The 20,054-nt window shown below is 40.5% G+C and overlaps 2 protein-coding genes across 3 annotated transcripts in view; one reads left to right on the top strand and one right to left on the bottom strand.

Annotated features, from left to right (window-relative positions):
* bbs2 (Bardet-Biedl syndrome 2) overlaps nt 1–18,478 on the top strand; it is a 171,141-nt gene extending 152,663 nt beyond the window's left edge. Inside the window, exon 18 of the mRNA XM_072279369.1 lies at nt 18,237–18,478. Within this exon, the coding sequence (XP_072135470.1) occupies nt 18,237–18,241 (5 nt within the window). The 3' untranslated portion in view covers nt 18,242–18,478. The remainder of the gene's footprint in view (nt 1–18,236) is intronic.
* The window catches only part of ndrg4 (NDRG family member 4), a 240,336-nt gene that overhangs the window by 29,966 nt on the left and 190,316 nt on the right, over nt 1–20,054 (bottom strand). For both annotated transcript variants that reach the window (XM_072279374.1, XM_072279373.1), the window contains exons 5-8: nt 10,217–10,277; nt 7,507–7,593; nt 6,241–6,297; nt 3,958–4,061 (exon numbers count right to left, since the gene is read on the bottom strand). In XM_072279374.1, the coding sequence (XP_072135475.1) occupies nt 3,958–4,061; nt 6,241–6,297; nt 7,507–7,593; nt 10,217–10,277 (309 nt within the window). The remainder of the gene's footprint in view (nt 1–3,957; nt 4,062–6,240; nt 6,298–7,506; nt 7,594–10,216; nt 10,278–20,054) is intronic.

Genomic DNA, 20,054 nt, shown 5'->3' with positions numbered 1-20,054 from the left:
GAGAAGGTACTACCACAAATTGTCTCCGAAGATCAGACAGGATTTATTAAAAATTGTTACTCACATCTTAATGTTAGGAGGTTAATGAACATTGTATACACTACTTCAGTTAAAACTCCAAAATGTGTTATTTTGCTTGATGCCGAGAAGGTATTTGGTAGACTTGAATGGGAATATTTATTTAATATACTTGAGAAATTTAATTTCAGCTCAAAATTTATATCTTGGATTCAACTGATATATTGTACACCTCTGGCTGCCAAGTTTACCAACAATCAGAGATCCCATTTTTTTTTAGGCTTTTCTGAGGTACTAGACAGGGCTGTCCTTTAAGCCCTTTACTATTTGATATTGCCCTGGAGCCCTTGGCAATTGCTATTCATGATTCACCTAATATATTTGGCATTATTCATGGGGATGGGATGCATAAAGTATCACTATATACAGATGACCTGTTACTATATATCTCTAACCCAGAGAAATCCATTCCTGCAGTAATAACACTATTTGCTCAGTTCAGTAGTTTTTCTGGTTACAAACTGAATCTTGATAAGACTGTGCTTTTCCAATTAAATATGCAAGTTCCAATTTATAGACAATCACCATTTAGATTGGTTACTGATTATTTTATTTATTTGGGTGTTAAATTTACTAAGAAACATAAGGATCTATTTAAAGATAATTTTTTACCCTTAATTGATCATGTTAAACAACTGTTTACTAAATAGTCCCCATTGTCCTTATCTTTGATTGGTCAAATTAATACTATTAAGATGATTATTTTACCTACATTTCTGTATCTATTTCAGGCAATATCAATTTTTATCCCTAAATCTTTTTTTGATATTGATTCTAAAATTTGTTCATACAGTATATATGGCAGAATAGAAATCCCAGGTTAAGTAAGAAATATTTACAGAAATCAAAAAAGGAATGCGGTTTGGCTTTGCCGAATCTTAGATTTTACTACTGGACAATTAACATTCGATATTTAATGTTTTGGACACAAGAGTTGGATGAAACTCAGTGTCCACAATGGATGAACCTCGAGCCGGAGTCTGTACAGGGATTTTCACTGGCTTCTATTCCAGGAGTTGCAATTCCCTTTGCACTTACTAAATTGAATAAACAAATGATAAATCCAATAATTAAACATACAATACGAATACGGTTTCAATTTCATAATTTTTTTGGATTGAATAAATTTATCCTGTCAAGTTCTATTATATCTAATTTTTTCTTTCAACCATCTAGAATTGATCAAGCTTTTCTTTTATGGAAAACAAAGGGAATAACATGTTTTCATGATTTATTCATGGATGATTGTTTTCTGTCTTTTGAACAGTTGTCTAATAAATATAATTTGCCTAGATCACACTTTTTCAGATATTTACAGATTAGACGCTACTTTATCCACCTTTCTGATATTGCATCAAATTGAAGTTACAGAAAAAATTTTAGGTTTAAACCCCTATCAGAAGAGTTTAATAGCAATTATTTTTGATCTGATTATGAAAATATGTCTAGGTACATCTGATAAAATTAAGAATGAGTGGGAAAGAGAACTTCAAATATCTTTATCTACAGAGAAATGGGAGAAAATTCTTCAATTAGTTAATACTTCTTCATTGTGTGCCAGACACACCTTGATACAATTTAAAGTGGTTCATAGAGCTCATAATCCAAGGATAAGTTAGCTCATTTTTACTGCCACATAAATCCCTTTCTGAATCTGTTGCAGTAATTTTTCTGTTCATGTAAAGAGCAGCGGAGTTAACGACAAATAATAATTTTAGCTGATGCTTTGTTTGCTTTTTTTTTAGTTTAGTTTTTTTTTAGTTTGTGGTTTTTTTGTCTCTCTCTTTATAAAATATCTTTTTCATGGTCAGTTACTGTGAGATTGGGAGGCTAAACTATATTTGTTACTTGGAATCTGTGCTTTTACATGTTAACTGTTATTATTGTAATCCTGATTATGTTTATTAATCTTGAAACTTAATAAAAAGATTGAAAAAGAAAAGAAAGAAAAGAATTCACCCTGTAATTTGAAACGGAGAAGTTAAAATCAGATGCATCAGTATTACACTGGAGTAAAGGGAATTACAGCGACATGAGAGAGGAACTGGCCAAAGTTGATTGGAAGGGGACACTAGCAGGGATGACGACTGAGAAGCAATGGCTAGAGTTTCTGGAAGCAATTTGGTAGTGCAGGATAGATACATCCCAAAGAAGTAGTATTCTAAAGGCAGGCAAACCCAACATTAAAGCAAATGAGAGGGCATATAATAGAGCAAAGATTAGTGGGAATTTACAACTGAAAAAAAACATGGGTTGGGGGGGTAAGATGAAACATGAAGGCAAGTTAGCCAAAAATATCAGAAGTGTTACCGAAAGTGTTTTTCATATATAGAAAGAGTAAAAGAGAGGCGAGAGTAGATATTGAACCACTGGAAAATGGAGACAAGGAAACAGTGGAAAAATTGAATAAGTAGTTTGCATCAGCCTTCACTGTGGAAGGTGCCAGCATTATGCTGCAAGTTGGAGTGCGTCAAGGGACAGAAATGAGTGCAGTTGCTATTACTAGGGAGATGGTGCTTGGGAAACTGAAAGGTCTGAAGGTAGACCTGGACTAAATGGACTACAGGCTGTGTGTGTGTGTGTGAGAGAGAGAGAGAAATAGAGAGAGAGAGAGGGAGAGAGAGAAAGAGAATGAGAATGAATGAATGTGTATATGGTAGTTAACAGGGCTTCATTGTCCTTTCAGAAATCTGAGATATTTCCAGATTATCATGTAGTTTGGAAGGAAACACGCTGATAATGATTCCTCTCCATGTCCCCCTCTGCACACCCCACCCAAGTGACAGAGGTTGCAATTTGAAGTTGGCAAAGAAACCTTGGCAAATTGCTGCAGAGGATTTTATAGACACTATACATTGGCAGCCACGGTGCATGTGGGTGGATGACAGTCCTTTGTCCGGATTGTGTCAAATTTCCCGACACTGTTAGGGAGCCACTCCCCCAACTGGGGGAGCATTACTTTGCAGACTTGAGTTCTACACTATAGATCGTGGATACCTTGGGAAGGCCGGAAATGAGCTACTTCTTATGAACACCTAGCCTCTGATCTGCTCATTTCACCACTGTACTTATATTGCTGGCTTCGTTTAATTTATGGTCAACACGCTGTGGAATGGTGGGGGACAGAAGTGGGGGGGAGGTGTATTACCAACACAAATACAATTGAATGGTTGGCTGAACACCCTCCTACCACTTATCAGGCCCTGACTTCAATTACTTAGGTTTCCTGCATGCACACCACACAGCAACTCACTTGCTATCTGAGAGGCTGTGAACTGTAATCAATAGCATCAATGAACACACTTCCGATCTTATCGCTGGAAGTGGGATTCAGGTGAAGAAGTTAATGATGGTTGGGGGTACCTGAGACACTGCCCAGATGAACTTGCATGACAGCCCACTGAAACTGAAGTGTAGGCACAGTACGTCCCACTGTGGAGAGCATTCTAACTGGCTGCATCACTGCCTGGTATGGCAGGGCCTCTGCACAGGATCAGAAAAGGTTGCAGAGGGTGCCTAACTCAGCCAGCTCCATCAAGGGCACTAGCCCCCCGAGCACTGAGGACATCTTCAAACAGGCAATGCCTCAAAAAAGCAACATCCTTTATTAAGGACCTTCACCACCCAGAACATGGCCTCTTCTCATTACTACCATGAAACAGGAGGTGAAGACACATGCTTAACATCTTAGAAACAGCTTCTTCCCCTCCGCCATCAGATTTCTAAATATATGATGAACCCATGAACACTACCTCACTACTTTTGCTTTCTTTTTGAATTACTTATCTTATTCAAACATACTTTCATATTTAATTTATATTACATGTGAAAAGTGTTTCTAAATTGATGGTTGTACTGAGTACTGCCGGTGATGGTTACCTGTTGTACATGTTCCAGAATAGCTGCAGATTGGTTTGGTTAACGTTAGCTCCTATCTGCTGTCGCAGGCTCTGCACGAGCTCCGTACTGTTCATTAATTCTTCCTGTGACGAGGGATGGAAATGCAATTACACACACTGCACTGACTGCATTAGGCTTTGACCAGAAAAACATTTCTCAGAAGGCAGTGAGTCAGTACTGGGCATTACTAGCTGGGTACATTTTACCGTGGTAGCTCACCCATGGAAATACACTGAGGAGCTTCATTGTTAACTTTTTATTAAAAACTGATTGTTCTTGGAATGGCATGAGGGAAGGGGAGGGGGCAAAGTTCTGACAGCCAGCTGTTGTCCTTAAATCGATTTTTCTAACTGTCATCAGCCGATTCAACAAAGAAAGCCCATCCACACTATCATACACATCTCAGAATGCTTCATATCTGCCTGTTACCATAGACACTTGGCAGCAATATGCAATAATGACGCGTATCGGTTTGGCAATTGGCATCCACCCACAGACACAACAGGAGTAGCAGTAGCCCCCCCCACCCCGCCAACCCCACAAGCCTAGCCCACCATTCAATATGACCACGGACAATTTACTCCAGGGCTCAACTCCTCTTCTGTGCCAGCTACTCAAAGCTCTCAGTTCCGCAGTCTTCCAAAAATTTATCTACCTCCTCTTTAAATACCTTCAGTGACCTAGCCTTCACAATCCTCTATAGTGAACGCCAGAGATTCGCCAACCTATAAGAGACAAAATTTCTATGCACCTCAGTCCATCTCCTTATCTTATAACTATATCCCCTTGTTTGAGACTCTTCCACAAAAGGAGCATCTCAGTATCTCCCTAGCATGTCACATAGGATCTATAATCTCTCAATAAGATTACTTATTCTTCTAAATCCTAAAGATTGAAGACTTAATATTTTTAGCTGCTTATGAAAGGAAAGTTCTTTCATCCTATGAATTAGCTCAGTGAATATGCAAACAATGGTCTACTGTTATCAATCCTATCTTCGTACAAATCCACTCTCAATTTCCAAGGTAAACACGAGGAATTCTGCAGATGCTGGAAATTCAAGCAACACACATCAAAGTTGCTGCCTGGCCTGCTACGTTCACCCGCAACTTTGATATGTGTTGCTTCAATTTCCAATGAATTGGACACTCAAAGGTTTGGAATAGGATGACATGCATGGCAGAAAAAAAGGTAATGGCAAATAGCAAGTTTTATTGAAATGGTCTACTGCATCCTGATCTTTATTCACTGAGGGGAAACGTGCTGATTTTGCTTTGTTAAAATCCTCTGAGTATGTTTAAATCTTGCACTCTAATATTTCGGAGTGAGCACAGCTGATTCTCCAGGGTGTGCGCTGTACAAATAGGCTAGCTTTCCACCCATCGGACATCATGTTGAAGGAAAATTCAGTTTTCCTTTCAAATAGCTTAGAAAAAAATAATTTCTGCTTCAGTCACTTCCAAACCCAACTTCTGCAGTGTAAGATAATTAATTACACTGTTTATTAACACGTACATTTTAAATGCCACACAGTATTCTGCCCACCCCATCACATCCTGCACATGACTAGGGTTATTTGTACTTGGGTTTCACCCACAGGTGCCCCTCCAGTGAGAGCCTTCCTAAAGCCCCTTTTCAACATGACATTGGTGGGAACTTTTATTTGACACCAGCCTAACCAATCCCCCCCCACCCTGCTCAGCTGGCCACAGGTTGGGGGAATAGGTAGCTGGTCTCAAAATGGGTAGAAGAGGTCTGGAATTAAATGTCAGCTGGGACTGAGAGTGCCTTCCCAATTTAAAATCAAAATGAAACATTCAAGAGTAATTATTTTTTAAAACTAAAATCAGCAAATCTCACTCCAGTGAGCAAGAGTTGACCAATCTGGGACTAGCTGGCAAAGTGTTCCTATTAGATGGCAATCACAATCAGTGCAATGCTTTAAGCAGTCAGCTGGAGGATCGGGGTTCAATTCCCACTGCTGTCAGTAAAAAGTTTGTATGCTCTCCTTGAGACCACACGCTTCCTCTGAGTGCTCTGGATTCCTCTCACATTCCAAAGACACATGGTTAGAGTTCATAAGTTGTGGGTATGCGACGTTGAAGCTGGAAGCACTTGTGGGCTGCCAGCACAATCCTTATTGACTTGATTTGACATAAATGATGCATTTCACTGTATCTTTTGATGCACATACGTCAAATAAGGTTAATCTAATCTAAAGCAGGAAGCCAAGCCTTTGCTGCTCAAGTAGTATCAGCTTACCTGGCTGCAGAGGTGTGACAGGACAGTGTCAGGGAGTGAGCTGGTCAGACCCGAGAGCTGTCAACAAACAGAAGAGCAATGAGCTTCACTCTCCGCATTCTCCAGTCTCCAGAGGACAACATTTCTCTACACCAATCCACTATCTAAACTAAACCTGCAGAGGAACCGTGAATATGGATTCATACAATTCCACTTTCAACTCTGAAATAAAAGACAATGTAGTTAAGTTGTTATGGTACCATTGCCCTAATTAGGACTTTAGTTTTTCAGTTTTATGTTAGTCCACTTTTGAATATTATTTTTCCATTTTCAATTCTATTCAGCAGAATTAGATATTTCAGTACTTCAAAGAACATTCAAGAGTATTTATCAAGTGCAAGTAAACAGAATAATCACCAACTCATTCATTATTTCTTTGACTAAATCTTTACATTCTTCCAATTGCAAACTCTTTGTGTTTTTCAACGCAGTTTTTATGTACTGGCCTTTTCCAGAACAGACACACTACTGACCTGCTCATCCCACAGCAAGAACTGATCAGGAAATGACACAAGAATTTCCTTGCGACATGGGGTGGGATGTGGCAATCAGATCATTGAGTCTATCCCCGCTCCATTGTCCTGTGTATCCTTCTACAATCCATCCATCATTTCCCTTCTGATTCTACCTCTCTACTCAAGGAGGAATTGTCAGTAGCCAGTTAACCTACCAGAATGATGGCTACTTGAAAGCAAAAATTGACATTTTTAAATCAAGTGAATAAAAATGTGGATACTGCATGCCTAATCATTGGAGTTTTATTCATTAAAACTGAAAAGTCAAGGGATATAGGTCATAATTTAAATTCATGAATAGGTTCTGGTCCACAAGCCATTCCCAGCTAGTAATCATTCTACACTTCATGGGTCCAAAATATTTGAGATGTGAAAGGGCCACATTTAGGATGCAGTAGAAGCAGAGGCAGAGCAGAGCTCTTTCAATCTAGTGCATTGATTACTAAAGCTTCCTCTTTAGTTGCATTTCCCCTCCATGGCCCAAGTTAAGAGTTGAAATGGGTCAGATTTAAGCATCCTATCGAAATATAAACCAATTCAGTAACTCTTTTAAATTCCTGATTTTGACTCCTGACTTTATTACAAGCATTTAATTTGCTTTGAAAACAACATTAGTAATGGGTCATTTCTGTCATTCAGCTTAAAATAGTCAAAGAACAAGATGGTGTGGCATTCTGCTACATATTGCAATTGAATAGCTGTGTGCACTGACCTTAGTTGCTGCCCAATCAATCCAACCCTTTCCACAGGGATCAATGTTGACAAGGACCAATCCCTCCACCAGATCTGGGAAAATTAACTGAAAGAACACACAGCTGTCAGTCCAGCATAACCAGTGATAGGAATAATAGATTGAAAGAGTCCTGCACAAGACAGACACTTCAAATTTTAGAAACTTTTTGCACAGTATACAGGAAGTGAGATAAAAAATAGGGCCTATTCAATGTCTACATACTACCTCTGTAATCTTCTGCACCCACTCCCCAACTGACTGACCAATCAAGTCCCACAGCAATAATGGGATTTAATAAAGAGCCACAACACCACAAGTTTGTGGAAAGTGTTGAGGGCAGTTGGGGAAGAGAGGGTAAGGTTCAGAGTGGATACTAAATAGAAACATAGAAGCATAGAAACACAGAAAACCTACAGCACAATACAGGCCTTTCGGCCCACAATGCTGTGCCAAACATGTACTTACTTTAGAAGTTACCTAGGGTTGCACAGTCCTCTATTTTTCTAAGCTCCACGTATCTATCCAGGAGTCTCTTAAAAGACCGTATCGTATCCGCCTCCACCACCATTGCTGGCAGCCCATTCCACATCCTCACCACTCTCTGTGTAATAAACTTACCCCTGACATCTCCTCTGTACCTACTTCGAAGCACCTTAAAACTGTGCCCTCTCGTGCTAGCCATTTCAGCCCTGGGAAAAAGCCTCTGACTATCCACACAATCAATGCCTCTCATCATCTTATACACCTCTATCAGGTCACCTCTCATCCTCTGCCGCTCCAAGGAAAAAAGGCCGAGTTCATTGAACATATCCCCAATCCAGGCAGCATTCTTGTAAATCTCCTCTGAACCCTTTCTATAGTTTCCACATCCTTCCTGTAGTGAGGTGACCAGAACTGAGCACAGTACTCCAAGTGGGTCTGACCAGGGTCCGATATAGCTATAACATTGCCCCTCAGGTCTTAAACTCAATTCCATGCAGATTAGATGAAGACTAATGCACTGTATGCCTTCTTAACCACAGCAGCTTTGAGTGTCCTATGGACTCGGAGCCCCAGATCCCTCTGATCCTTCACACTGCCAAGAATCTTACTATTAATACTATATTCTGCCATCATATTTGACCTTCCAAAATGAACCACCTCACACATATCTGGGTTAAACTCCATCTGCCACTTCTCAGCCCAGTTTTGCATCCTATCAATGTCCCACTGTAAACTCTGTCAGCCCTCCACACTATCCACAACACCCCCAACCTTTGAGTCATCAGCAAATTTACTAACCCATCCCTCCACTTCCTCATCCAGGTCATTCATAAAAATCACGAAGAGAAGGGGTCACAGAACTGATCCCTGAGGCACACCACTGGTCACCAACTTCCATGCTGAATATGACCCATCTACAACCACTCTTTGCCTTCTGTGCGCAAGCCAATTCTGGACCCACAAAACAAGGTCCCCCTGGATCTCATGCCTCCTTACTTTCTCAGTAAGTCTTGCATGGGTTACCTTTATTAAATGCTTGCTGAAATCCATATACACTACATCTACTGCTCTACCTTCATCAATGTGTTTACTCACATCTTCAAAAAATTCAAGCAGGCTCGTAAGGCATGACCTGCCTTTGACAAAGCCATGCTGACTATTCCTAATCATATTATGCCTCTCCAAATGTTCATAAATCCTACCTCTCAGGATCTTTTCCATCAACACCAACCACTGAAGTAAGACTCACTGGTCTATAATTTCCTGGATTACCTCTACTTCGTTCCTTGAATAAGGGAACAATATGTGCAACCCTCCAATCCTCCAGAACCTCTCCCATCCCCATTTATCATGCAAAGATCATTGCAAGAGGTTCAGCGATCTCCTCCCTCACCTTCCACAGTAGCCTGGGGTACATCTCATTTGGTCCTGGAGACTTATTCAACTTGATGCTTTCCAAAAGCTCCAGCACATCTTCTTCCTAATGTCTGTATGCTCAAGCTTTTCAGTCATTGTAGGGATGTAAGTCATCCCTACAATCGCCAAGATCCTTTTCCGTAGTGAATACTGAAGCAAATTTCAGTATTCATTATGTATCTCTGCTATCTGCTCCGGTTCCATACACACTTTTCCACTGTCACACTTGATTGGCCCTATTCTCTCACGTCTTATCCTCTTGCTCTTCACATACTCGTAGTTGGGGTTTTCCCTAATCCTGTTCACCAAGGCCTTCTCATGGCCCCTTCTGGCTCTCCGAATTTCATTCTTAAGCTCCTTCCTGCTGGCCTTATAATCTACTAGATATCTATCATTACCTAGTTTTTTTAACCATTCGTAAGCTTTGTCTTTCTTCTTGACAAGATTTTCAACAGCCTTTGTACACCATGATTCTAGTACCATACCATCCTTTCCTTGTCTCATTGGAACGTACCTATGCAGAACCCCACATAAATATTTCCACACTTGCCACATTTCTGCCGTACATTTCCCTAAGTACATCTGTTTCCAATTTATGCTCCCAAATTTCTGCCTGATTGCTTCATATTTCCCCTTACTCCAATTTAACACTTTCCTAAATTGTCTGTTCCTATCCCTCTCCAATGCTATGGTAAAGGAGATAGAATTGTGATCATCAGATACTACATAAATAATTTAAAGTTAAGTACAGTTTGCAAATATAAGGATAAAGCTACGCTTAGACACTCACAGCAAACTTGGCCAGGATGTAGGCCCCAGCCCCTACTCCGATTCCAACAATACTCTTAAATCTGGAAGAAAATAAGACTTCATGTTAAGATTTGAGTCAACCAGATGAAATAGTTGGTCAGCATGGTCTACCCTGTCCGCAAAAGGTTTAATCTAAAGTGCGGACCACAAAGGTTTGCATCGTACTAACAGATCTATCTTGCTGGATTATCCAGCTCACCCTGTCCACCACATACCCTCTGCAGAGTTTCAGTCTAAGAACTCCAGAAGAGTGGGCAATGTATATATATTTTATCACAATGGTCTGCAAAGACAAGGAGAAACAAATGGTATTGTTCCTTTCTGAACTGTATAGATATCCACAAGTTCTGTCTCCATTGAAGCATAAATAATTCACTGCCCTTCCATCTGGGGTTGACAAAACTCTATGACCTCAAGCTGCAGAGTTTTGTAGCATGTACTTAATTCCCATTAATAATGTGTGACATGTAGGTAATTAAGTTGATTCAATTATGGTTATTAGATTTATTGAGTATGCCCGCAAGAAAATGATTCTCAGGGTTGTTTACAGTAACATATATGTACTTTGATAGTAGATTTATTTTAACCAATGACTTTGGATTTTCTTCATTGGTAGTTAACTATCATCACATTTGACAAGCTAGAAAAATTACAAAGATTGTCAATTTCAGAAAAGCTGTCAACTCACCAATAATTTTGATGACCAAAAACAATTCATCTTATTCCCATAGGTGGAAAACACAAAGATAATTGACAGATACTGAAAATCAGTAATAAAAACAGAAGACACTAGAAAATCTCAGCACCTAGGTAGCATCTGTGGAAAAGAAACTAATGAATGATTCAAATCAAAGATCCTTCATCGCAAGTGAGAAAGGGAGAAAACAAAAGAAAGGAAGCTGTAGGCCAGTTAGTCAGATCTCAGTGGTTGGGAAGATGTTGGAGTCAATTATTAAGGATGAGGACTCGGGGTACTTGAAGGCACATGATAAAAAAGGCCGTAGTCAGCATGGTTTCCTCAAATCTTGCCTGACAAATCTGTTGATATTCTTTGAAGAAGTAACAAGAAGGATAGACAAAGCAGAATTTGTTGATATTGTGTATTTGGATTTTCAGAAGGGCTTTTGACAAGGTGTCCCACATAAGGTTGCTTAACAAGCTACATGGTATTACAAGGAAAGATTCTAGTATGGATAAAGCAGTGGCTGATTGCCAGGAGGAAAAGAGTGGGTAAAATGGGTACCTTTTCTGGTTGGCTGCCGGTGACGAGTGGTGTTCCACAGGGGTCTGTGTTGGGACTGATTCTTTTTATGTTATATGGTAATGACTTGGAAGATAGAATTGATGGTTTTCTTGCAAAGTTTGCAGATGATATGAAGACAAGTGGAGGGCATGTAGTTTTGAGTAAACAGATCGGCTACAGAAGGACTTAGACAGATTAGGAGAATGGGCAATACGGATGGAATACAGTGTCAGGAAGCATATGGTCATGTACTTTGGTAGAAGAACTGAAACAATTGACTATTTTAGTGGATAGTGTCGAGGCTTGTCGAAAATTGAAGAGAGACATTGATAGGATGCAGAAGTGAGCTGAGGAGTGACAAATAGAGTTCAACCCGGAGAAGTGTGAGGTGGCACACTTTGGAAGGACAAACTCCAAGGCAGAGTACAAAGTGAATAGCAGGCTACTTGGACATGTGGAGGAGCAGAGGGATCCGGGGGTACATGTCCACAGAAAGTTGCCTCACAGGTAGATAGGGTAGTTAAGAAAGCTTTCATAAGTTGACGGATAGAGTTTAAGAGTCGCGGGGTAATGATGCAAAGCTCTATAAAACTCTGGTTAGGCCACACTTGGAGTACTGTGTCCAGTTCTGGTCGCCTCACTATAGAAAGGATGTGGAAGCCTTGGAAAGGGTACAGAGGAGATTTACCAGGATGCTGCCTGGTTTAGAGAGTATGCATTATGATCAGAGATTAAGGAAGCTAGGGCTTTACTCTCTGGAGAGGAGGAGGATGAGAGGAGACATGATAGAGGTATACAAGACATTAAGAGGAATAGATAGAGTGGACAGACAGCGCCTCTTCCCCAGGGTACCACTACTCAATACAAGAGGACATGGCTTTAAGGTAAGGGGTGGGAAGTTCAAGGGGGATATTAGAGGAAGGTTTATTTAGTCAGAGAGTGGGTGATGCGTGGAATGCATTGCCTGAGTCAGTGGTGGAGGCAGAAACACTAGGTATATGGAGGAATTTAAGGTGGGGGGCTATATGGGAGGCAGGGTTTAAGGGTCAGCACAATATTGTGGGCCAAAGGGCCTGTACTGTGCTGTACTATTCTATGTTCTATTTTCTAAATGGAGAGAAATACAAAAAACAGGTGCAAAGAGAAGTTCTTGTTCAGAAGTCCTTTGACAAGGTACCCCATGCAAGGCTTATTGAGAAAGTAAGGTGGCATGAGATCCAAGGGGACACTGCTTTGTGGATCCAGAATTGGCTTGCTCACTGAAGGCAAAGAGTGGTTGTAGACAGGTCATATTCTGCATGGAGGTTGGTGCTCAGTGGTGTGCCTCAGGGATCTGTTCTGGGACCCCTTCTCTTCATCAATCCAGATAAGTGTGCGATGGTTCATTTTGGTAGGTCAAATATGATGGCAAAATATAGTATTAATGGTAAGACTCTTGGCAGTGTGGAGGATCAGAGGGATCTTGGGCTCCGAGTCCATAGGGCACTCAAAGCTGCTGTGCAAGTTGACTCTGTGGTTAAGAAGGCCTACAGTGCATTGGCCTTCAACAACTGTGGGATTGAGTTTAGGAGCTCAGAGGTAATTTTGCAGCTATACAGGACCATGGTCATACCCCACTTGGAGTACTGTGCTCATTTCTGGTCGCCTCACTACAGGAAGGATGTGGAAACTATAGAAAGGGTGCAGAGGAGATTTACAAGGATATTGCCTGGATTGAGGAGCATGCCTTATGAGAATAGGTTGAGTGAACTTGGCCTTTTCTCCTTGGAGCGACAGAGGATGAGAGGTGACCTGATAGAGGTGTACAAGATGATGAGAGGCATTGATAGTGTGGATAGTTGGAGGCTTTTTCCCAGGGCGGAAATGGCTAACACGAGAGGGCACAGGTTTAAAGGTGCTTGGAAGTAGGTACGGAGGAGATGTCAAGGGTAAATGTTTACGCAGAGAGTGGTGAGTGCATGGAATGGCCTGCCGGCGATGGTGGTGGAGGCAGATACGATAGGGTCTGTTAAGATATTCCTGGATAGGTACATGGAGCTTAGGAAAATAGAGGGCTATGGGTAACCCTTGGTAATTTTGTTTTTGTAATTTATTTTTTATTGAATTTCATCATTAAACAAATATTTTCATAAGATGTATTTCAGATACTGTACATATATATCATATAATATTTGTCACAAATCTCCACATAATATTTATCTGAGGTATACACTTACAGAAAGGAGAGAAAAGAAAGAACAATCGAAAGAAGAAAACTATGTACAGAGTAGGGAGTGATCTTTTTTTTACAACATATTCATTGACTTGTGAGAATAAAATCAGGCCTATGAGGTGTTATGTAGTTAAACCATTTTTTCCAGTATGAATAAAATTGTTCCAATTTATGATTAACAGATGCTGTTATCTTCTCCATTTTGTAAATGTCCATTGTAATTTCCATCCACACATTTAAAGTTGGGCTCTCCTATGATAACCATTTCCTGGTAAGGGTCTTTTTACCAGCTACCAGCAGTATATTCATTAAATATTTATCTCTTTTCAACCATTCTTGAGGTATAAACCCAAAATACATGGTCTTACTCTCTAAGGGTATTTCATATTTAAAGATGTCTTGTAGGGCATTATGTATCCCACTCCAATAGTCTTTGATAACGGGGCATTTCCAGAAAATATGATAATGGTTTGCATTTTGATTTCCACAACTTCTCCAGCAAACAGGAGGGTTACTATCATAATGGGATTTCTGAGAGGGTGTAATAAAATATCTTATCACGTTTTTCCACCTGAACTCCCTCCATTTCTGTGAACTGGTACACTTCCATTGATACCTCCATATTATTGTCCAGTCTTCCTCATATTATTATCTCTCCCTCCTACTCCCATTTTGTTTTAATGTATGGTCGAATGTGTTGACAAAACCTTATACACGCTTGAAATTATTCTACTACCATCGTCTGAATTATATGCTTTTCTAATTAGCTCTATCAGACATGTACTTGCCTTGGTTAGATTGTTAACCATCCTATTAACATACTGTCACATCTGTAAATACCAGTAAAAGTCTTGTTTTTCTGATAAGTGTTTCTCTTTGAGCATTTCAAAACTGAACAGTGTTCCTTCTTTAATTATATTGCAAATAGCTGTTATTCCTTTAGCTGTCCAGTCCTTAAATCTAGCATCCAGTTTATTCGGCGTAAAATCCGATTCATATGCACACCTTTTAATAATTGCAATGTCCCTCTCTCTAGTTTATATTCTTTTACAATAGTTTTCCATATTTTAAGAGTCCATTTCACCCACGGGTTGTCAGTATTATTTATGTAACTTTGTCAGTTGTTATCAGCCAAAATTGCCTGTATGGGATGGAAAGTATCCTCTCCTCAATGTTTTTCCATTGAGCTTCATATGATGGGTTGCACCAGCAGATCACGGCTCTCAACTGTGCTGCAAAATAATAATCTCTAAGAGAAGGTAGTCCCCATCCCCTCTTTTCCTTGGCTAATTGAAAAGTTTTGAGACGAACCCTAGGCCTTTTACCTTGCCATATATATCTTGATAGCATCTTGTTCCCTCCCCCTCCCACTTTCAAATCTCTTACTATCTCTTCCTTCAGTTAGTCCTGACGAAGGGTCTCGGCCTGAAACGTCGACTGTACCTCTTCCTACAGATGCTGCCTGGCCTGCTGCGTTCACCACCAACTTTGATGTGTGTTGCTTGAATTTCCAGCATCTGCAGATTTCCTGTTGTTTTTGTTCCATTCATTGAATTGATTTTGGTTAATCTCTATTGGTAGGGTCTGAAAGAGATATAGTAGTCTGCGTAGTACATTCATTTTAATTGATTCAATCCTTGAACTGAGACCAAGAAAAGGAATTAGGTTCCATCTTGTTGTATCTTCCTTAATTTTTTATATATAGGCTGATAATTGCATTCTGATAATTTTGCCTAATTTTTTGGCATAATGATGCCCAAACATTTGACAGACTCTGTTTGCCATGCCCAAGGATATCTACTTTCAATTTCTTTTGGTGGGCTATAGTTGGGTTTTATCTATGTTGATCTTGTATCCTGATAATTAGCCATATTGTTCAAAAGATTGCATCAATTTAGGTAAACAGTATGTTGGTTGCCCTAGATAGATCAAAATGTCATCTGCGTAACAGGCCAATTTACGCTCTGTCCCTTTAATAGTAATTCCCATGATATCTTCATTTTGTCTGATGTATTGAGCTAATAGTTCCAGATATAATGTGAAGAGTAGTGGTGACCATGCACAACCCTGTCTCATGCCCCTTTCTAGGGTAAAACTCTTAGATAAATATCCATAAAAATTGTTAGTGAACGCAGCAGGTCAGGCAGCATCTATAGGAAGATGTACAGTTGACGTTTCGGGCCGAGACCCTTCGTCAGGGGTCTCAGCCTGAAACGTCAACTGTACCTCTTCTATAGATGCTGCCTGACCTGCTGTGTTCACCAGCAATTTTTATGTGCATTGCTTGAAATTCCAGCATCTGTAGATTTCCTCGTCTTTGCGTAGATAAATATCCATTGATTTTAATCCTGGCAGTAGGATTGTTGTGTAGTGCCTGTATAGTTTTAGTAATTGTGTCATGTAGTCCAAATCTATGTAAAACTCTGTAAAGAAAATTCCAATTAACCGAATCAAATGCCTTTTCAGTGTCCACGTTTCTCACTATTGCTTCAACATTTTTTTTATATGATCCATAATGTGAAGTGTCCTTTGTATATTGCCTTGTGTTGGTGTTGTTGTATAAAACCTGTCTGATCATTATGTATCAGTGTTGGTAGAAACTCTTCTAATTGGTTGGCCATGATGGAGGTAAATATCCTATAATCCACATTAAGAAGAGATATTGGTCTAAATGACCCACATTCCATTCCATTCCACATTCCTTGCCTTCTTTCGATATAGCTGAGATTATCGCCTCCTTCCAGCTTGGTGGCATTTGCACCTTTCTTAGGGCCCAGTTCAGTGTGGGGAGTAAAACAGGAACTAACTGACTTCTAAACTCTTTATACCACTCTACCGTATAGCCATCTGATCCTGGTGACTTGCTTAATTTAAGCCCACTAATTGCAGTTTTTAGCTCAGCTTCAGTTATGTCAACAGTCATCGTTCTATTTTGTTCTTTGCTTAAAGTGGGTAACTCTAGAGAATTCAGGAAGGTGTCAATTTGGGTTATGCTTCCCCCTGGAACTTTGGAGTATAGAGTTTTGTAAAGCATTTCAAAAGCTTCTTGAATTTCACTTAGCTTTTTTTTTATCACTTTTATTCTTGGATCCCTAATTCTATGAATTGTATTTTCTGCTATCTTTTTTTTCAGTTTCCACGCCAGCATTTTCATAGATTTAGATCCACTTTCATAGTGCCAACCCTTAGTAATTTCTAAGATAAGGACATGATCGGGACAGCTTTTTGGGCCGAAGGGCCTGTATTGCGCTGTAGGTTTTCTATGTTTCTATCTTTCTATGTTCAGGATTTCCGAAAGGTTAATTTTCAGCTTGAGTCTGTGATGAGGAAGGAAAATGCAACATTTTTCGTTCATTTCAAGAGGACTAGAATATAAAAGCAAGGATGTAATGTTTGGACTTTATAAAGCACTGGCGAGGCCGCACAAGGAGAATTGTGAGCAGTTTGGGCTGCTTATCTTAGAAAGGATGTGCTGAAACTGGAGAGGGTTCAATGGAGGTTCATGAAAATTACTCCAGGATTGAATGGCTTATCACATGAAGTGCATTTGATAACTCTGGGCCTGTATTCAGTCTTTTTCTGCTGAAAAGCCAAAACAGCCAAATTAAATCTACTGTGAGTCAATGTTGTAAAACATGAAAACTTCCAAGGTGGGGAGGGGTGTGAATACTTTTTATGTGCACTGTACAACAGGATGAATTCTGTGGAAATGCCTGGTGGATGCAAGATTGTGAACATTGGTAAATTAACGCATCTTTCTGAACAAAACCCTATTTTGAATTGTTGGAACAGTTTTACTGGTGGGTTAACATTGAACACGATTCCACCTGACCTGCTGAATAGTTACAGAACTACCTCCTTCTATAGCATAACCTTATCATTACTTTGCCTGGCTGACGAACCCTCTGTATGGTGGGGTACACACACATGCACACAAGCGGAGGTGGTATTTCTCCCTGACCACTAATTTTAATTCTATTTCCCATTTTATATTCCGACAACTTGCTCCCTGGGCTTCGTTACTGCCACAGTCAGGCCACTCTCAGGTTGCAGAAGCAACACCTCACTTCCACCTGGATAGCCTCCAACCTAATGGCATAAACATCGACTTCTCTAACTTCCACTAATTTCTCCTCTCTTCCCCTTCTCTCTTTTTCAATTCTCCATTCTGGCTCCACTCTTACTCCTTCTATTCTCTCCTCACCTGCCCATCACCTCCCACTGGTTCCCCTCCTTTGTCCCTTTTCTCCCATGGCCCACTCTCTTCTCCTATCAGGTTCCTTCTTCAGCCCTTTACCTTATCCATCTATCACTTCCCGGATTCTCACTTCGTCCCTTCTCCCCTACCCATCCACCCTCCCCCTCACCTGGCTTCACCTGCCAGTTTGTACTCCTCCCACATCCTTTTGTGCCCTGACAAAGGGCCTCAGCCCAATCATCACCTTTCCTCTGCATGGACGCTGCCCATCCTGCTTAGTCAGCATTGCAGAATGTTTAATCTTACTCAGTGTTTCTAGTACATTGACGGTCTCCTTTGTCTGACAGGATAAGAATGACAGGTATCAAAGGCCATCCTCTGGATGGAGGAACGGACACCCTGACCTGAAGACTTGAATGTGGAAGAGCCTGTAGCCCCGGGAGGAACAGAGGATATAATGGATAGACAAGTCTCTCATCTGGCCTTTCTGATTCCTTCACCACTCATTACCAGATCCAAGATAGCTTAACGTCGTTTTCAGTAGGCAAGTGTAAAGGGGAATGAAATAATTGTTACTCCGGATTTGATGCAGCATAAAACTCACAATAAGGAAATGAACAATAATAATAAACACTAATAAATATAAATACATAAAATAGCTTATATGCATTGACCGTATGTCCATAAAGTGATACTAGGCACAGGAGTGTCTGGACATAAAGTGACTGACAGGAAATGACAAAGTAATGGTGATTGGGGGTGTGGAAGAGAGGATTGGTGGGTGGAGATGTTGATCAGCCTTACCGCTTGGGAAAAGTATCTGTTTTTGAGTCTGGTGGTCCTGTTGTAGATGCTATGTGGCCTCCTCTCTGATGGGAGTGGGACAAACGGTCTATGTGCAGAGTGGGTAGGATCCTTCATGATATTATTGGACCTGTTCCAGTACCTTTCTGAACATATGTTACATATGGAATAAGATGCCACTAGCGATTCACAGCGACGTACTGCAGGCTGGGTACAATACTTCGATCTTATTCGTATTACTTTCACTGCAGTCTATGGCATGTAATTTCCTGTTAAGCAACGTACTTTTAAATCGATTTAATGAACTAGATTCCACAATCTTCTGAAGGATTCAACAGACTTGACCTCGAGCAAGCAGATACAGCACCTTCAAGCAGACGAAGGTCTCGAAGCCAGGCTGAAATACTGAGGGATGAGGCTCCCTCTACCCAGCATCTTGTTAATAAATGTGCAGTCACTGGACAACAAAACTGAGGGCCTGAGGTCAAGATTACTGTATTAAAGGGAACCTAGAAATTATTGTATTCTGTATTTTACCGAGATGTGGCTTACTCAGAGTATATCAAATATGGCAATCAGACCTGAAGGCTTCTTGATACACAGGATGGACCAAATTGCTCATTCGAAAAAGATAAATGTGGAAGTGTGTGTTTCATTAAACCCTCTGTGGTGCTCTGATGTGGTGGTTCTGTTGTCCTCTTCTTTCCCCAGACTTGAACACCTAATGATCAAATAGTCACTGTTCTATTTGCCAAGAGAGTTCTCCTCCATGATCCTGGCTGCAGTTTACCTACCATCATCAGCCAACTGTAATCTAGTGCTTGAGATACTGCATAATGCTGTCACCAAGCAAGGAACCCAACACATTTCAAATCATAGTCAGGGATTTCATTCAGGCTTGTTTGAAGAAATCCCTGTCCAATTACCACCCGCATATAACCCGTAGCACCAGAGGCCCCAACACACTAGACCACTGTTCTATTAAGACAAGGAATGCCTACCATTTCATGCACAGACTGCCATTTGGGAAGTCTGATCACAGCTTTCCTTCTGCTACCTGCGTACAGGCAGAAGCTAAAGAGCCAGGTTCCAGAGATTAGGACAACAAGGAGGTGATCACAGGAGGAGAGGAGAGGCTACAGGATTGATTCAAGTCAGTGAAGTGGGCTGTGTTCAAGGACTCATCTGTGGATCTCAATGAATACACCACAGTTGTCACTGACTTTATAAAAACAGTCATAGACAAGTGTGTCCCCACAAAATCATTCAGAGTCCTCCCCAACCAGAAGCTATGGATGAACTATGAGATCCGCAATCTGCTGAGGGCATTCAAGTCTGGCGACCTAGAAAGTTACAAGAGG

This window comes from Mobula birostris, chromosome 15, assembly GCF_030028105.1.
Source record: "Mobula birostris isolate sMobBir1 chromosome 15, sMobBir1.hap1, whole genome shotgun sequence".
NCBI classification, from domain to species: Eukaryota; Metazoa; Chordata; class Chondrichthyes; order Myliobatiformes; family Myliobatidae; genus Mobula; species Mobula birostris.
This window is presented reverse-complemented; position numbering and strand designations above follow the sequence as displayed.